The sequence below is a fragment of the Acomys minous genome (assembly GCF_964271855.1).
Source record: "Acomys minous genome assembly, chromosome: 1".
NCBI lineage: Eukaryota > Metazoa > Chordata > Mammalia > Rodentia > Muridae > Acomys > Acomys minous.
The window spans coordinates 34300382-34315221 of record NC_140483.1 but is presented as its reverse complement, the minus strand read 5'-3'; the positions used below and the strand labels follow the sequence as shown (position 1 = coordinate 34315221).

General features: G+C 41.5%; 1 protein-coding gene across 2 annotated transcripts in view; it reads left to right on the top strand.

The window, feature by feature from the left end:
* The window catches only part of ASTN1 (astrotactin 1), a 310168-nt gene that overhangs the window by 231577 nt on the left and 63751 nt on the right, over nucleotides 1-14840 (top strand). For both annotated transcript variants that reach the window (XM_084772141.1, XM_084772142.1), the window contains exons 15-16: nucleotides 4866-4970; nucleotides 6989-7177. In XM_084772141.1, coding sequence (XP_084628267.1) covers nucleotides 4866-4970; nucleotides 6989-7177 — 294 coding nt within the window. The remainder of the gene's footprint in view (nucleotides 1-4865; nucleotides 4971-6988; nucleotides 7178-14840) is intronic.

Genomic DNA, 14840 nt, shown 5'->3' with positions numbered 1-14840 from the left:
ATTGTTATAAGAATAATTATTGGGTTCTGATACAGTATGGTAGACAGGGTTCTATAGGCGTGCTATAAGGAGCATAGGTCTCCAGCAGCACTTCCCATTTTATTTACTGAAGCACTCCTCTCTCTATTCCCATCCCCCACCCACCATCTCTCTCTGTCTCTCTGTCTCTCTGTCTCTGTCTCTGTCTCTGTCTCTGTCTCTCTCTCTCGTGTGTGTGTGTGTGTGTGTGTGTGTGTGTGTGTGTGTGTGTGTGTAAGGACTTATAAAGAAGGTTTGGATGGTACATTTTTGCTATAATTTTTCACTTCATTTTATTTACCAAGAGATAGTCCTCTGTCTCTCTCTCTCTCTCTCTCTCTCTCTCTCTCTCTCTCTCTCTCTCTCTCCTCTCCTCTCCTCTCCTCTCCTACCCTGTGTGTGTGTATCTGTCTGTTTGTCAGTCTGTCTTTCTCTGTCTCTCTCTCCCTCTTTCTGTCTTGCTCTCTTCCCCTCCTAGTCTGTGTGTGTGTGTGTGTGTGTGTAAAGAAGATTTGGGAGCTGACACATACAAGTAGGGGAAGTTTCATGCTACTAACAAACTACTTGTTTAAAGACTCACCAGGGGCCACACACATCCCGCCTGCCAAGTTAGTGACTCATTTTGGAAGGGAAGATTGTTCTGAAATTCCCAGGCTCAGAGGATACCCAGGGCAGATCAGGAGCAGTTCAGAAGGAGTGACAGAGCTAGAGCTGGAAAACATCAGTAGTACCTGGATTTAAACCCACATCTTTGAGATAAGGAAGAGCTTCAAATTAGGATCTTAGCCACAACAAAATTATATTTGGCCTTTTGTTCTTGGACCTCTATTAACATATCTTATTAGAGTTTTCTTTTCTAAAGATGGCAAGTTGAGACACTTCTAACCTGCATGGCTCCAAGACAGGGGAAATAGGAATCACAGAGGTAACGCTTCTTGACCTGGATGCTTTTCTATCCAACTTTTAAGCTATTTTGGTTAAGCAGAGCTAGTTAGAACAAGGGCACGTCTATCTGTGATATATGCAAAGATGGAACTCTTTCCTTTGTAGTTTTAAAGCCCAGAACAATTAGAAGGATCGAAGAAAGAGATGGCTGACCAAATACCTTCCATATTTTCCAGCTAGTTCTGGCAATATTTTAGTGATAACTTTCCGTGCAGTGATACAGCCAATCTTTCATCCTGTCACACTCGGTGTGGTTATGGGTCATAATCCTCCTGGACCTACAAGCTCGGAGGGTTTTAGAGCTAAAGTGATCTTCAGAGTCTTCCGTCTCAGCATTTCTAAGCTTTTTTTTTTCTTTATCTTTTCATGAAAAATCGAAGTTCTATTCAAAATCCGGTTCTGACTTCAAATACATTCAGGAAAGCTGCATGTGGCATGGCACCCTCCTCTCAGTAATTTACATCACCTTAGTATTAGCAAGCCCGCAGGCAAGAAATCCCTCTCACTTTATTTAACCCAGCGATTCCCAAGCCTATTTAATTAGAGAATCCTTTGCACACAGACCATCTGGCAGAATTATTAAATAACACACTCGAAATACTGATTTATAAATCTTCCTTGGCGTCTTCACAGTAACAGTTAAGCTCCCAGGCCTTTCATTGTTACAGGTTGCATGGAAATAAAGGAAGGCCAGCCAGATGAAAACAGGTAACAGCTATTTATCCCAGGCTGGTGATAGCAAGGAACACAGCAGCTATCCTGTGTGTTTTGGCACAGCCTCAAAAGTAGGAAGGAAAGCAGGAAACCTTCATGAAGAGAGAGGGGGAGGGTGCAAGTATGATTGGCAGCTGTTGATGTGCGGGACCTGTAGGAAAGCTAACTGGGACCTATGCCATTGGCTAGGGAGACATAGTGGATACTCAGTTGTTAATAAGATCCTGGGTGTAGGAATGAAATTGTTATAAGAATAATCACTGGGCTTCCAATGTAGGATGCTTGAGAGGGTCTGGCTTCCACGCAACTGACTTATGGGTTTTAAGTGTGCTTTCTGTTACTAGAGACAATGGCTGGGATGGTTTCCCCGAGTGCTCGCGGTAGATTTGGGTAGCGTTCTCCTTCTGTGTTGTTCTGTCTTCTGTCCGTTTGCACACCCCTTCCTTCCTTTGCCCTCCTCTCCCTTTCTCGTTCTCTTCTGGTTCCTTCCCTTCTCTCTTCCCCCTTCTCTTTTCAGATTCGACAGAGGTATGTTCAGCAACTCAAGCATAGTTTAAAATACATAAAATAAAACCAGTACCCATTCTCAAAAAAACATGGAGGGTTTTTTTTTGTTTTGTTTTCTGTTTTGTTTTGTTTTGCTTTGTTTTTTTTTTTTTTTTTGAAAAATAGCCGTTTGGTGCAAATATGTTTCAAAAATGATAATAAAATGAACCTGACTGCAAGTTAAGGACACACTGAGAAAAAAACACACATGACTCAGCTGGAAAATACGTACTTTATTCTTCCTTTTTAACTAGGGAGCAACTATCTGTAAATAGGCATAGGCAGACACTTCGCAAGCACCAACAGTTATGTACCCTCTTCACTGACTGCAGTGGAGCCTACGCACCGCCACTGGATTTGTGTTTGGCCGTTAAGTAAGCACATCTAGTCTTGTTATCTCATCGTGGGTAGAGAGAAGATGCCATCATCCCTATTCTTAAACTCTCTGTGTCGTTCTGAAGTGCAGTCTATAAGGTCACAGCAATGTATGCATTAAAAAAAATGTCAAGTTTACATATGTTTGTGGGGAGGGGGAGGGGAGAAAAGTGAGAATACCACAGGAACATGCACGCACATGCTACTTTATTCTCCTCCACACTGTCTTACACTCATAACTTTATTCTGTTATGGCCACCTACCCGTATAGTAAATGGGATAAATGCCCCCAGCCCCGCTTTTCAGATATGAAAACAGAAACGTTTGCACCGCTTGCCTCAAGTCATATGTACAGCTATTTGAAATCACAGGACTGAAAAGGAAACCAGAGTTTATTTCAGCCATCCCTCTGCCTTGGCAGATTAAACGTCTGGGAATCAAAATGTCTCATAGCCACATAGCCAGACAGAAGCTACTTGGGTTGTAAGAAGGAAAAGTGGCAGGCATCAATGTAATTGTCATTCTGAAACTTTCAGCTGTAGCAACACTGCAAACCTTGGCGGCCAGGTCATCTGGTTACTTGTCTATTTTTTCTTTTCCTACTAGGACATAGTTAGTGGGATCCATCCCCTATTATTAAAGATATGTATCTGTTAGACTTGGTGTGTGTTATAAATAGGCATTTTTTTCAGACAGCAGCAGAGTGAATGTGCTGATGTGGACTCTGTATGGAAGGGCTCCACACTGCACACGTGCTTTCTGTGCCAGGGAATTCTATATTTAAGGTAATGAAGTCTTACAGTTGTGAAGTCTGAACTTCCTATGTGTGCCTTCGAGGTCAATAGAGAGGTTGAAGGCCAAAATCTGCAGTCGTGTGACTGTCATCAAAAGGCGTCATACCTTGAAAGATAAACACTTGAATGCAGACACCCTAGACTTTCTCTTCACTGCATGAAACTTCTCTTTGATTACCTGAGATTAAATTTAAGCAATCACTTCACTAAAAAACTTTTCCTGACCTTTCTTCTTTTTACCTTACCAATAATTATTCCCATATGATTCACACAAAATTGGAAATTTGGTAATTACTCACCTAATTTGATCAGAGTTGACAAGCAGCTAATTAATCCTGCCCACTTTTCATTCAGTTTTGCTGTTAAGTTGGTTGATTTAGTTTGAGGAAGTGTATGGCTATTTCACTGCCATATTTGTGCATATACTTTCTATATGTCATGCATAGTGTATATACACTTGCTGTATGTATTTGTATATGTGTACATATATGCACACACATAAGCACATATGTGGCATCTATATAACAAATGTCAAGCACAGAAATGAAGCTAAAATTGTTTTTTAAAATATAAACTTAAGAAGACATTTTTTTCCTGAGGCCTAATCATTTTGTTTCTATAGCATTTTAAATTTATGGTAAAGGTTAGAATTCAAACTGAGGAACTTTGTCTCCCAGCTCTTAAGGAAAAGAGTATCATTGATAACATGTGTAAAGGCTCCAAGGAGACACATGTTGAGCGAACCTTGGGCAACAGACTTAGTGTTTCAGAGTCTGTATTTTCTCATAGGGAAAGGTGCTCCTTAAATGTATTGCCTGGCACATAGATGACTCTTGATATTTGACTGTCACTACCCTTTAACGACTTAGTTACCCTGACACTATCCCTTCTGGTAAAGGAGAAATAAGCATTATCAGCCTCAGAATAATTAAAGTGTAAATACCAAATATAAATCAGTTAAACGAGACAGAAAAATCGATGTTACAGATACGTGAACTGAGTCAATTAGTGAAAATATTTTTTTAGAGACTAAGAATCTGGCATTATGGTAAGTCTAGTGTTGAATTTAAATTTATTGTTTAGATATTACAAGAGAATGAGTAAGGACTCTGGTCCTAGGTCCAGGCCCTTCTGGGAGCTCACCCTGGCTTAACCTAGTGTCCTGGGTACTTTATATAGGAACCCTCTCAGCATCACAGAGTCTTCATTTGGCAGGTGCAGATGCTAACACCTATAGGACAAGGATCAAATGGCTTAACATATGCAAAGTGCTTAGCAAAATGCCCAGCGGAGAGCAAGAGTTCAATAGAAGATGGTTGTTACAACTATGCTTCTAGAAAGTCTCTTCATCAAAGAGCACTTTATAATTTTCTCACCATTACATCCTTAGCTTAATTGAGCTGGGTCATGCCTTTCAACTCGGGACTTGCGAATCAGCCTCACACACTGACCTTTCGTCTCCTCTGTCCCCAGGGATGGTGAACTTCAGTGAAGTGTCTGGCTACCCAGTGCGGCAACACTGGAAGGTTCGGTCTGTGATGTACCACATCAAACTCAACCAAGCAGCTGTCTCTCAGGGTGAGCACTAGAGCACGCCTTCCCTCCGCCTTCCCCCAGGTCTAGGAATGTCAGTCATTCCAAAGGGACCATGAAGCTCAGAAGCAGGTTAACGCATAGACACTCTGTGAGGCACGCAACCCATACGCTCAGAATGACTCCTCTGAGCAAATGGATAACATGTGATTTTTTTCTAGGCACAGATTAAGTTGCAAGGTATATTTTATACACCTTGTTTTGTTTTGCTTTTTTTGAGACAGGGATTTTTCTGTGGAGCCTTAGCTGTCCTAGATGTAATTTGTAGACCAGGCTGGCCTTCAATTTTCCTAAAATAAAATATAAGCATTGCTTCATTGACATATATAAAATAGAATATAAGCAGTTTTTCCTTTCTTACCTATTTTCTTCCATTATCTTTTCTTTTCTTTTTTTTTTCCTGAAACAGGGTTTCTCTGTGTATCCTTGGCTGTTCTAGACTCACTTTGTCAACGAGGCTGGCCTCAAACTCACAGAGATCCACCTGTTTTTCCTCCTGAGTCCTGGGATCACAGGCGTGAGACACTGTGCCCGGCTTCTGTTGTCTTTTCATTACCCATTTCTTTTTTTTCTTTTTTACTTTTTTTCATTACCCATTTCTTAGTCAAATGTTTTACAAGCTTTTTTGGTCCCTGTATTCCTTAGTTTACTCATTGTTATGACAGAAACACCTGGCACAGTTCACTTAAGGAAAGGTTTGTTTGTTTTGCCTCACCATCACGGCAGAGAAAGCAGGGAGGCAGGATAAGGAGACACCTGGTCACATGTGTCTGCTCGTAGGAAGTGGAGAGAGATGAATGCTGGTGTTCAACTCGCTTTCCTTTTGTATTCTGCCCAGCACCCTAGCCCATGGAATGGTACCACACAGAGCTAGAGTTAGGGAATATCTTCCCACCCGCGTCACTTATTAACCTATTGCTGTGACAAAGCACCATGCCCAAAAGCAACTTCAGGAGGAAAGGGTTTGTTTTATCTTCTACTTCCCAAGTAATAGTCCATCACGGGAGGAAGCTGAAGCAGGAACTCCAGGCCAGAACTGAAGCAGAAGCCATGGAGGAGTGCTGCTTATTTGCTTGCTCCTTGATGGCTTTCTCAGACTGTTTTCTTAAACAACTGAAGCCCACCTGCCAAAGCTTAACACTGCCCTCAATGGGTTAGGTTATCCCACATTAATCATCAATAAAGAAAATTCCCAACAGACTTGCTTATAGTCAAATCTTATGGAGACATTGTCTCAATATTCTTCCTCCTCCTCCTCCTCCTCCTCCACCTCGTCTTTCTACTCCTCTTCTTCTCCTTCTTCTTCTTTTTGTCCAGGTTTGTGCCAGGCTTACAAAACCAACCTGGACACACCTCAACTACCCTAATCTAGAAACTCCTTCATAGACATGCTCAGAAGCTCATTAACCTAAGTGATTCAAGATTCTGTCAGGTTGACAATCGGTATTAGTCATCTTGGTCTCTACCCATATATATTATATATTTATATATAATTTATATATAATTTGTAATTATATATATATTGTATGACCTTGTGCTTCACACACCCACACTCACACAACACATATATCATAAAACAACACTTCATCTTGTGATGTGAAATGTTCCCTGCTAATATTTATGTTTCTATTTTAGACTGTGCTACTCTCTTTCTATTTTTAAAATGCTATTAATTGAACCAGCTAAATTGATTTAATGTCATGAACTGCAGTTTTAGGGGACACAAAACCATTTACTTAATGGTTTCAGGAGTCAGAATTTGCACTCCTCTGCTTAACTTGCATAAAATTAACAAAGCAACCAACATACTTGAAAAGATACCTATTTAGGAACAGGAATATTTACTTCAGTTAAACAGAAATGCATGATATTATTCCTACTTAGCTCTCAAATGTCACTTTAGCTCACACAGTCACATATGGGACAAAGTTGCCTAGGAATCCATATAACCCTAACTGGTGAGTTCCCATCCTTATTTACTCTTGGGTGATGTTCTCCCATAGCCTTCAGCAATGCTCTCCACTCCTTGGATGGGGCTACATCTCGTGCAGATTTTGTGGCCTTGTTGGATCAGTTTGGTAACCATTACATCCAGGAAGCTGTCTATGGCTTTGAGGAATCCTGTTCCATCTGGTACCCAAACAAGCAAGTCCAGCGGCGACTCTGGCTGGAGTATGAGGACATCAGTAAAGGTGAGTGACCTGCTCAGTGGCAAAAGTACTGTCTGCCCACATACAATCTGTATAGCCAAACATAAAGGCACCAGCGGAAAAGGGTCGTTCAGCTTGCCCTCATCTCTGTGTGCTTATCTTCAGATTTTCTTAGTCAGCTTGCTAATATCAAACCTCAAAAGGAGGATATTATACAAAGCAGAATGGAATGGTAACTATATGTTCACTGTGATAGTTACTACACAGTATCCACTAACGGTCGACAGCCACCATCTCTTCCACTGCAGTGGAACAGGAGGAAAGAAGGAGAATGTTCCAGTCTTTACCCACAGTGACCCCCAACATATTGCCTCTTAACCCTCACAGGAGTGACATCCTAAGCCCGTTCTCATTCCATCTTGCACAATGTTTAGCTTTATTTTCCATTTTCCCTGTTGATTTGTGTTTTGAAGGAATGTCTTAATGGATGACAGGATTAAAAACCTTCCCTTGTCCCCACTCTCTGAACAGCGAGTAAATGGCCAGTCTAAATAAGTATAATATCCTGAAAACTTTCAAGTCTTCAGAAGTCACTTTGTTGTATGGTAGTGGTGCTGTCCTAAGTATTTATAATCATATCGAGACCGATTTAGCATTGCCATTCTTGGACTTCCCCTGAGCTGATCTGCATGGTATTCTGGTGAGAGCTACTTATGGATGTACGAGCTGCTAATGGGGACGTCTTACACTGATAAATGAAACTCAAGAAACTGAACACCTTAACACTCATGGATCAAAACTTCCACTGAGACTAGGGACCCTCTTCTTTCAGTTCCACCAAAAGGACAATTACGGCTTTGGCTTGAGAGTTCTTGTTTCTGTGAGCTCCATACCTGTGTTCCTTCCTCAACAGGATGCAGATGTATTATGGCTTCTTTTCTGGGTGGCATCTTTTCCCCAGGACCAAAAGATTAATCTCTGGACTACCCGCCGGTAGGAACGGTCCCCCAAGCCAGAGTCCACCAAAGACGCAACCTTGGACTTCTCACACTTTGGAATGTGAGCAATGCTCTGATTCCAATTTGCCAAGAGAACAGCGTAGTACAAGCGAACATAGATAAGATCAGTTCCAGATAGCAAAACTGTCTCAAGTCTCCGTTCCCGAAGCCAGGGACTGAATCACAAGGCCGGATTTCTGGGAAATGAACATCTGCCCTTTCGCCAAGCTCCTGCCTTTACATGTTGCTTCTCTCCAGGCACAGCACGGCAGTGTCCTTAAAAATAAATGCTGAGCCTAGTAGGGAAATGTGTCCTAGCCTTGGCATGGTGCGTTGCTTCTCTTCATGGGAAGCCACTCTTGCCACTCAGGGCCCAGCTGTTGCCTTGTCTTCTCAGAATACGGTTTATGTAACTTCTTGCTTGCCACTTACCTTTTAAAATGTGTCCAATCATTTCAGTTTGCTTTAGTTATGCCCGACTTGTAAGCAGTCACCAGTGACCACTGTCCATCTTTACCCTGGTGTACACCCATTCTTGAGACTTCTCTGTAAGCTACAGGATTCATCTGTGCTGTTGTTTGTCCTGTTGGACACTGGTCTCCCTTCACTCTAAAACACGATCATTTGTTGCTACTGTTGTTATGGTTTCGTGCAGCTGTTGCCAGTGGATATAGTAGTGGTAATAACTGATGCAAAAACCCTTCTGTTTTGGGCTTTTATGTGGGCACCATTGTAGGCATGCAGCATTAGTTACACGGCTGATGAAAACTCAGAGGTGCTTGCTGTCGGCCAGATTGTTAGAAGGCAGCTTTCCATTCAATAGTTTTTTGTTTTTATATTGTTTTGTTTTGTTTTAACTTTTCATGATACCATTGTGTAGCCTAGCATTTGGATTAAATATCTTTACATGAAAATTGTGGAAACCTGTGGGAAAAGTACACTTCCTTTTCTTACATCTAAGATTAGACTTGATCGCTTGATCGCTTTCACTTTCTTTTTCACAAAAGAACACAATGGCAAATAGAATTTCCCAATAGCCTTTGTCCCTGTACATAAATCTGTAAAGTTAGTTGTTTTCTTCTTTCACCATTCTTTGCCCTTGAGCACCAAGAACGGGAAGTTCTTCCACCTCAGGCCCACGTCTCTGCCTGTGTCTTGGCTCCCAACCGTCTTCTCTCTCCTCACACCTTGCTCATTAGTTGTGTCCTTTTTAAATCTTTACAACCTCTTCAGCAGCCAGATTTTCTTTTTCCCAATGCCGAATCTTTGAAAACTCATCTTCTCGCAAATGTGAGCCTTTCTTTTATGACTGTTTACTTTAAACATATTCTCAATAAATTCCCTAAGAGTTTTTGTGTCATTTCTCTGCTTCCTTTCATTGACTTCATTTCACTCTTCCAATTGCTTTTTAACAGCACTAGAGGAGAAAATCAAGGACCTTTTAATCAGAGTGTCACTAGCATTTATTCTGTGACCACTCCATCCATCTTATCTATAGACTTTTCTATCACCATGCCACTCCTTAAAAATCTTCTCTTCACTGATGTTCCTACTGCTGTTCTGTTCATGCTCTCTTCCTATGTTCTTAATCTTTATTTTCATCCCCTTTGCCCTGAGTCCTTTAAAGAAACCATTTACATCTATAATAAGAATGCAAATCTTTCCTTTTTTGGAAGATTTATTCTCTCTCTCTCTCTCTCTCTCTCTCTCTCTCTCTCTCTCTCTCTCTCTCTCTCAGTGTATGTGTGTGTGGTGTATATTTGTGTGGTGTGTGTGTGTGTGTGTGTGTGTGTGGTGTGTGTGGTGTGTGTAGTGTGTGTGTGTATTTGTGTGGTGTGGTGTGTGTGTGTGTGTGGTGTGTGTGGTGTGTGTGGTGTGTGTGTGTATTTGTGTGGTGTGTGTGTGTGGTGTGGTGTGGTGTGTATGTGTGTGGTGTGTATTTGTGTGGTGTGTGTATGTGTGTGTGTGTGTGTGTGTGTGTGTGTGTGTGTGGTGTGTGTGGTGTGTGTGGTGTGTGTGTGTATTTGTGTGGTGTGTGTGTGTATGGTGTGGTGTGGTGTGTGTGTGTGTGGTGTGGTGTGGTGTGTATGTGTGTGGTGTGTATTTGTGTGGTGTGTGTGTGTGGTGTGTGTGGTGTGTGTGGTGTGTGTGGTGTGTGTGGTGTGTGTGTGTATTTGTGTGGTGTGTGTGTGTGGTGTGGTGTGGTGTGTATGTATGTGGTGTGTATTTGTGTGGTGTGTGTGTGTGGTGTGTGTGGTGTGTGTGGTGTGTGTGGTGTGTGTGGTGTGTGTGTGTATTTGTGTGGTGTGTGTGTGTGGTGTGGTGTGGTGTGTATGTGTGTGGTGTGTATTTGTGTGGTGTGTGTGTGTGTGTGTGTGTGTGTGTGTGTGTGTGTGTGTGTATGTCCGCAAGTGTGACAGTGCCTATAGAGACCGAGCGAAGGCATCAGCTCCTCTGAAGCTGGAGCTCTCACTAGTGGTTGTGAGACACCCAATTCGGATGCCAGCAACTGATCGCTGGTCTTCGCAAAGTGCAACAAGTGCTCTCAAGCACTGAGTCGTCTCTCCAGCCGCCTTTCATCTTTCATCTGGATCATCCCTTTCCTTCCAGAGCAGCAGTGATCAACACCTGGTTTCCCTGCAGCCACTAGATTCTGATCCTGTGTATGGCATTTTTCAAGGCTAAATTTACTATATCAACTGCTATCGATTCAGATTCAAGAGCGTAAAGGGGAAGGAGAAATAGTTAGAGCATGGTGCATGGTGTGCTGTGATGGGTAGCAGGAGTTAAGTCCAGATCTGTGCTGCACAGTTGGGTGAATATAATTAAATGTAATGCTATCATATTCTAAGTAGCTATTAGTGAACATTTTAGTGTATTCTTCATGAATAAGTGATCAACATTTTAGGTGATGGCTATACTAATCACCTTGCTTTGATTATTACATCAAGCATAACATCATGCATGTACATAATATCCATCAGTCAACATGTCATGCTGTGCCCGTAAATCTGTACAGTTATTGTTGCATCAATAACAACACCATTTAAATGGTTTCTTCCTGTAACTCCTTTGATTCTGTTTCCTGCTATTTCACTGCATTCTAAACCTCACCATCTGTTACCTTTTTAAAATGCAGTTTAATGGCATTGCTCCTCAGCTTGAAACCGTATGCTCACTCGATCCTGCTGTCTCAGCATGAGAAGTGCAGCTTTACTCCCTGTATCAGTTTCCTGTGGCTGCTGTAACAAATTACGTGAGACTGAAGTCTTAACGTAGGTGCACAGTCTTCTAGTTCTGGAGAGCAGAAGTGCAGATCCAGGCTCAGTGGGCCGAAGCCTGCAGGGCTGGTATCTGGAAGAGAGAACAAGGGCTCTCTCAGATCCTGCTTTGGCACTGAAGCTCTTTGGACTTCTGAGCCTTGAAGCCTGGGGCTACCCATCTACCCAAGCTTGCCCACCATCCTGGAGCTCCATTCCACCCTGCAGGAACTAACTAGAGCAACAGCACTGCCACAGGGCCTTCCTGGCTCCAAGCGCAGATCTTGCTGTGTGTTTCCTGCTTCTCTTGTGCTTCGTAGGCTCGGCGAAACATTCTTCACACTCCCCTGTGTTGTCATTTCCGTGTAGGACTGTCTCCCAAAATGATGACCTTGGCAGCATTAACTATATTTCTATTCCTATTTTTGAATTTTAAGTGTATTTGTTTAAAATATTCAAGGTGCACAAAACAAGAAACAAATCCCACCACCCAAATCTTGTTTCCTAGTAATCTACTCACCAGAGGCAAGAAGAGAGTTTACTATCAGATCACTACTAGTTTATTCTCTGGACATCTGGAGATTCTGTTCTTCACTATTTATAAACATATGAAAAAATTGTAGGAGAGTTAAATTAGGATCTAGTCTTATACATATGTGTGTGATGTTTGTATCCAAATACATAAATACATAAATATACATATAAAAACTTTTAACTCTTTTCTCTCTGTATAACTATATTCCTATCTATGTATAGATCCATATAGAGATGGACATATGTATATATAAATTCACACATGTTACAGTTAATTTTATATAATTATGTTTGTTTCTCAGTTTCTCTCTTAACCCACTAATTGAGACTCTGATATTATTTGCTAAACAAGTGTCACAACACAATAACTGAGCAGTTATTGCTTTATTCTTAACCCTCTAAGCTAATCTGGCTTCCTCTTTTCCAAAATCCCTGAGATACTTGCACTTTATGGCTATTCTGCTCCCATTGAATCTTTCTCCTTGCTCCTGGACCTCTGTCAGGGGCTGAATCCCTTACTTCCTCTTCTAACTCCTTCTGTCCTTGCTCTCAGGAAGTCTAGCCCTATTCTCTTTCCTGCTCAGTGATTGGCTGTAAGTTGCTTTATTGCGACATCAGGGAACAATTGGGGAGCAGTGTTTACACCACACTGAGACAGGAGATTCTCAGAACAAGGATTCAACCAGATGTGAGGGTGCAGAAATCAGCGTTTGAATTACACAGTAACTTATGCCCCCCACACAAATATACACATTAACTAGTTATATATATATATATATATAATGTATATGTAATCTCAAAATCACTTCATTTATATAGAAGAGCACGTTGTCTAGCTGTTTGCTCCAAGATTGATTAGTGACAAGTATAATAGAGGGTTTTTTTTATTGTGACAATGTTTATATTTCATTTCCTACAAAAATATATACCTTTTCTATAATAAACACTTTTAGAAAACTAAAGCATATTTTCTGAAAAATTTATGTTATCTTGAAAAACTGATAAAAGTTAACCTCCAAAAGCAAACTATTTCTACACATAGCTCAGCTTCGGCTTGGTTGTCATCTCAGCTTTTGGGAAGTGGACATAGGAGAGTTAAAGGTTGAAGGTTATCCTCAGCTACCCAGCAAGCTTATAGCTAGCCTGGATTATGTGAGATTTTGAATGAAAAACATTAAGCAACCCCTCTTCCAATGAAAAGAAAGAAAAAAGGAAAAGAAAAAGCAAATCTCTGAACTCTGGCCAAAAGTCTGGGAAGAAATACAAAGCATCATGACCACATTTTATTAGTTTCTAAGTCTTTATCCTCAAGAGAGGGTCTGGTGTACAATTGGCACCCACAGATTGGGAAAAGAATGAGTAATTTACCTTCCCTCACTTCTGAAGAAACAGTAAAAAGCTATAGATCTGTGGATCTCAGAAGAGTGATCAAAACCCAGTGGTCCTCCCTCAGATAAGCCTTTTACAGTCTTAGCCTTAATCCCCTGCTCACTCACCCAGCACAGGTCCTGTCTTTCTTTTATTTGTTAATGCTTCCGCTCAGAGCTGGTCCCTTAGGCCTTTCTTTCCCTCCTTTTTCAATATGACTTGCATTGTTACTTGAGATGCCACCTTTGGCCATTTTGCCTTCCTGACCAGTGTTTTTTGCTGCATATCAGCTGAGGCATCTAGGCTGACGAATTGCAATAAGCACGGTTTTCTTTCTGCTTTGACTGTTAGTCCATAATGCTAGTCTGTAATGCCTAGTCCATAATCCATAGTCCATAATGCTTAGTCTTTATTGCATAGTCCATAATTTTTAGCCTATAATGCTAGTGCATAGTGCACACTGCTATCAGTACAGTGGCCTCCTTCCCATGGGGAAAGCTGAGCAGGATGCCTTTGTTTTCCTCTGAAATTTTGGTGAGAGTTTGTCCCATCTTATGCTCTCCAGTTCTACGCCATCAGTGGTCAGATTAGAGGCAAAAAAAGGTAGGAATTCACCTCTGTGGCATTGTATCTCCTCCACTTAGGATCAGATTTTCCACGTTTCTCTGCTTTGCTGTTTGTTGTGTGGCCTTGGTCTTGGACAGATTTGGCCAGTCCCTTTCCCAGGGTAGTAAACAGATCCCTGCTCCAGCTGTCACAAGAGCAGCCACTGCATCAGGGGTTAGCCTTCAGATGCCAGGCTGAGTGCTGGTCGGCTGAAATCTGGTCTCATATATTTTACACTAGTGTGGGTTTCAGGCTAACGTCCCAGATTGCAATGCATGCCTTGAAAATGTGACCAAGTTAAAGACACAAGCTTACAGAAATCCGATGAAAAGTAGTCATTAAATTTTCTGTAATGTTTTGTTTTATGACCCTTAGGTTGCAAACCATCTCCAAAGGCCCTTTCTGTGTATATTTGCAACAACAAAGTTAGCCCTCAAGTAGCAAAGCAATTATGGCATATGGCTATTTTCTCTAAATGATTCATTTAGTCATTCAGCAAACATTTGCTAAGGGTCTGCTTCATGTAAAAGCCTGCAGTAATCTAAGAGGGGACCAGGAGAATTATGCTGCTCTGCGGCATCTACAGGTTTGCAGAAGGAGCTACCAGATCTAAGCATGACAGTGCCATAGGCAGGGCCTCTGAAAGACCCTCTAAGCTTTCCTAAACATATGTGCGAACATCCAGTTTGAGGCTTTGGCTCCTTAGGTTCTGATACAATGAGCTCAGAGTAAACAGAATCTGTAAATTGAGGAAGGATATCAATAAGAATGCTATTTCCCAATAATGACTGCTTTGAATGCTGTTCTCAGCCGGATAACCTGCTATACACACAATGTAGCTTTGCTCATTTAATTTTCTAGCAGACAGATCACTCAAGCCCTCCCCTCCCCCATTTATAGAAAGAAAATCTCCACAGAGCTTTGGTGATTTGTATGTAG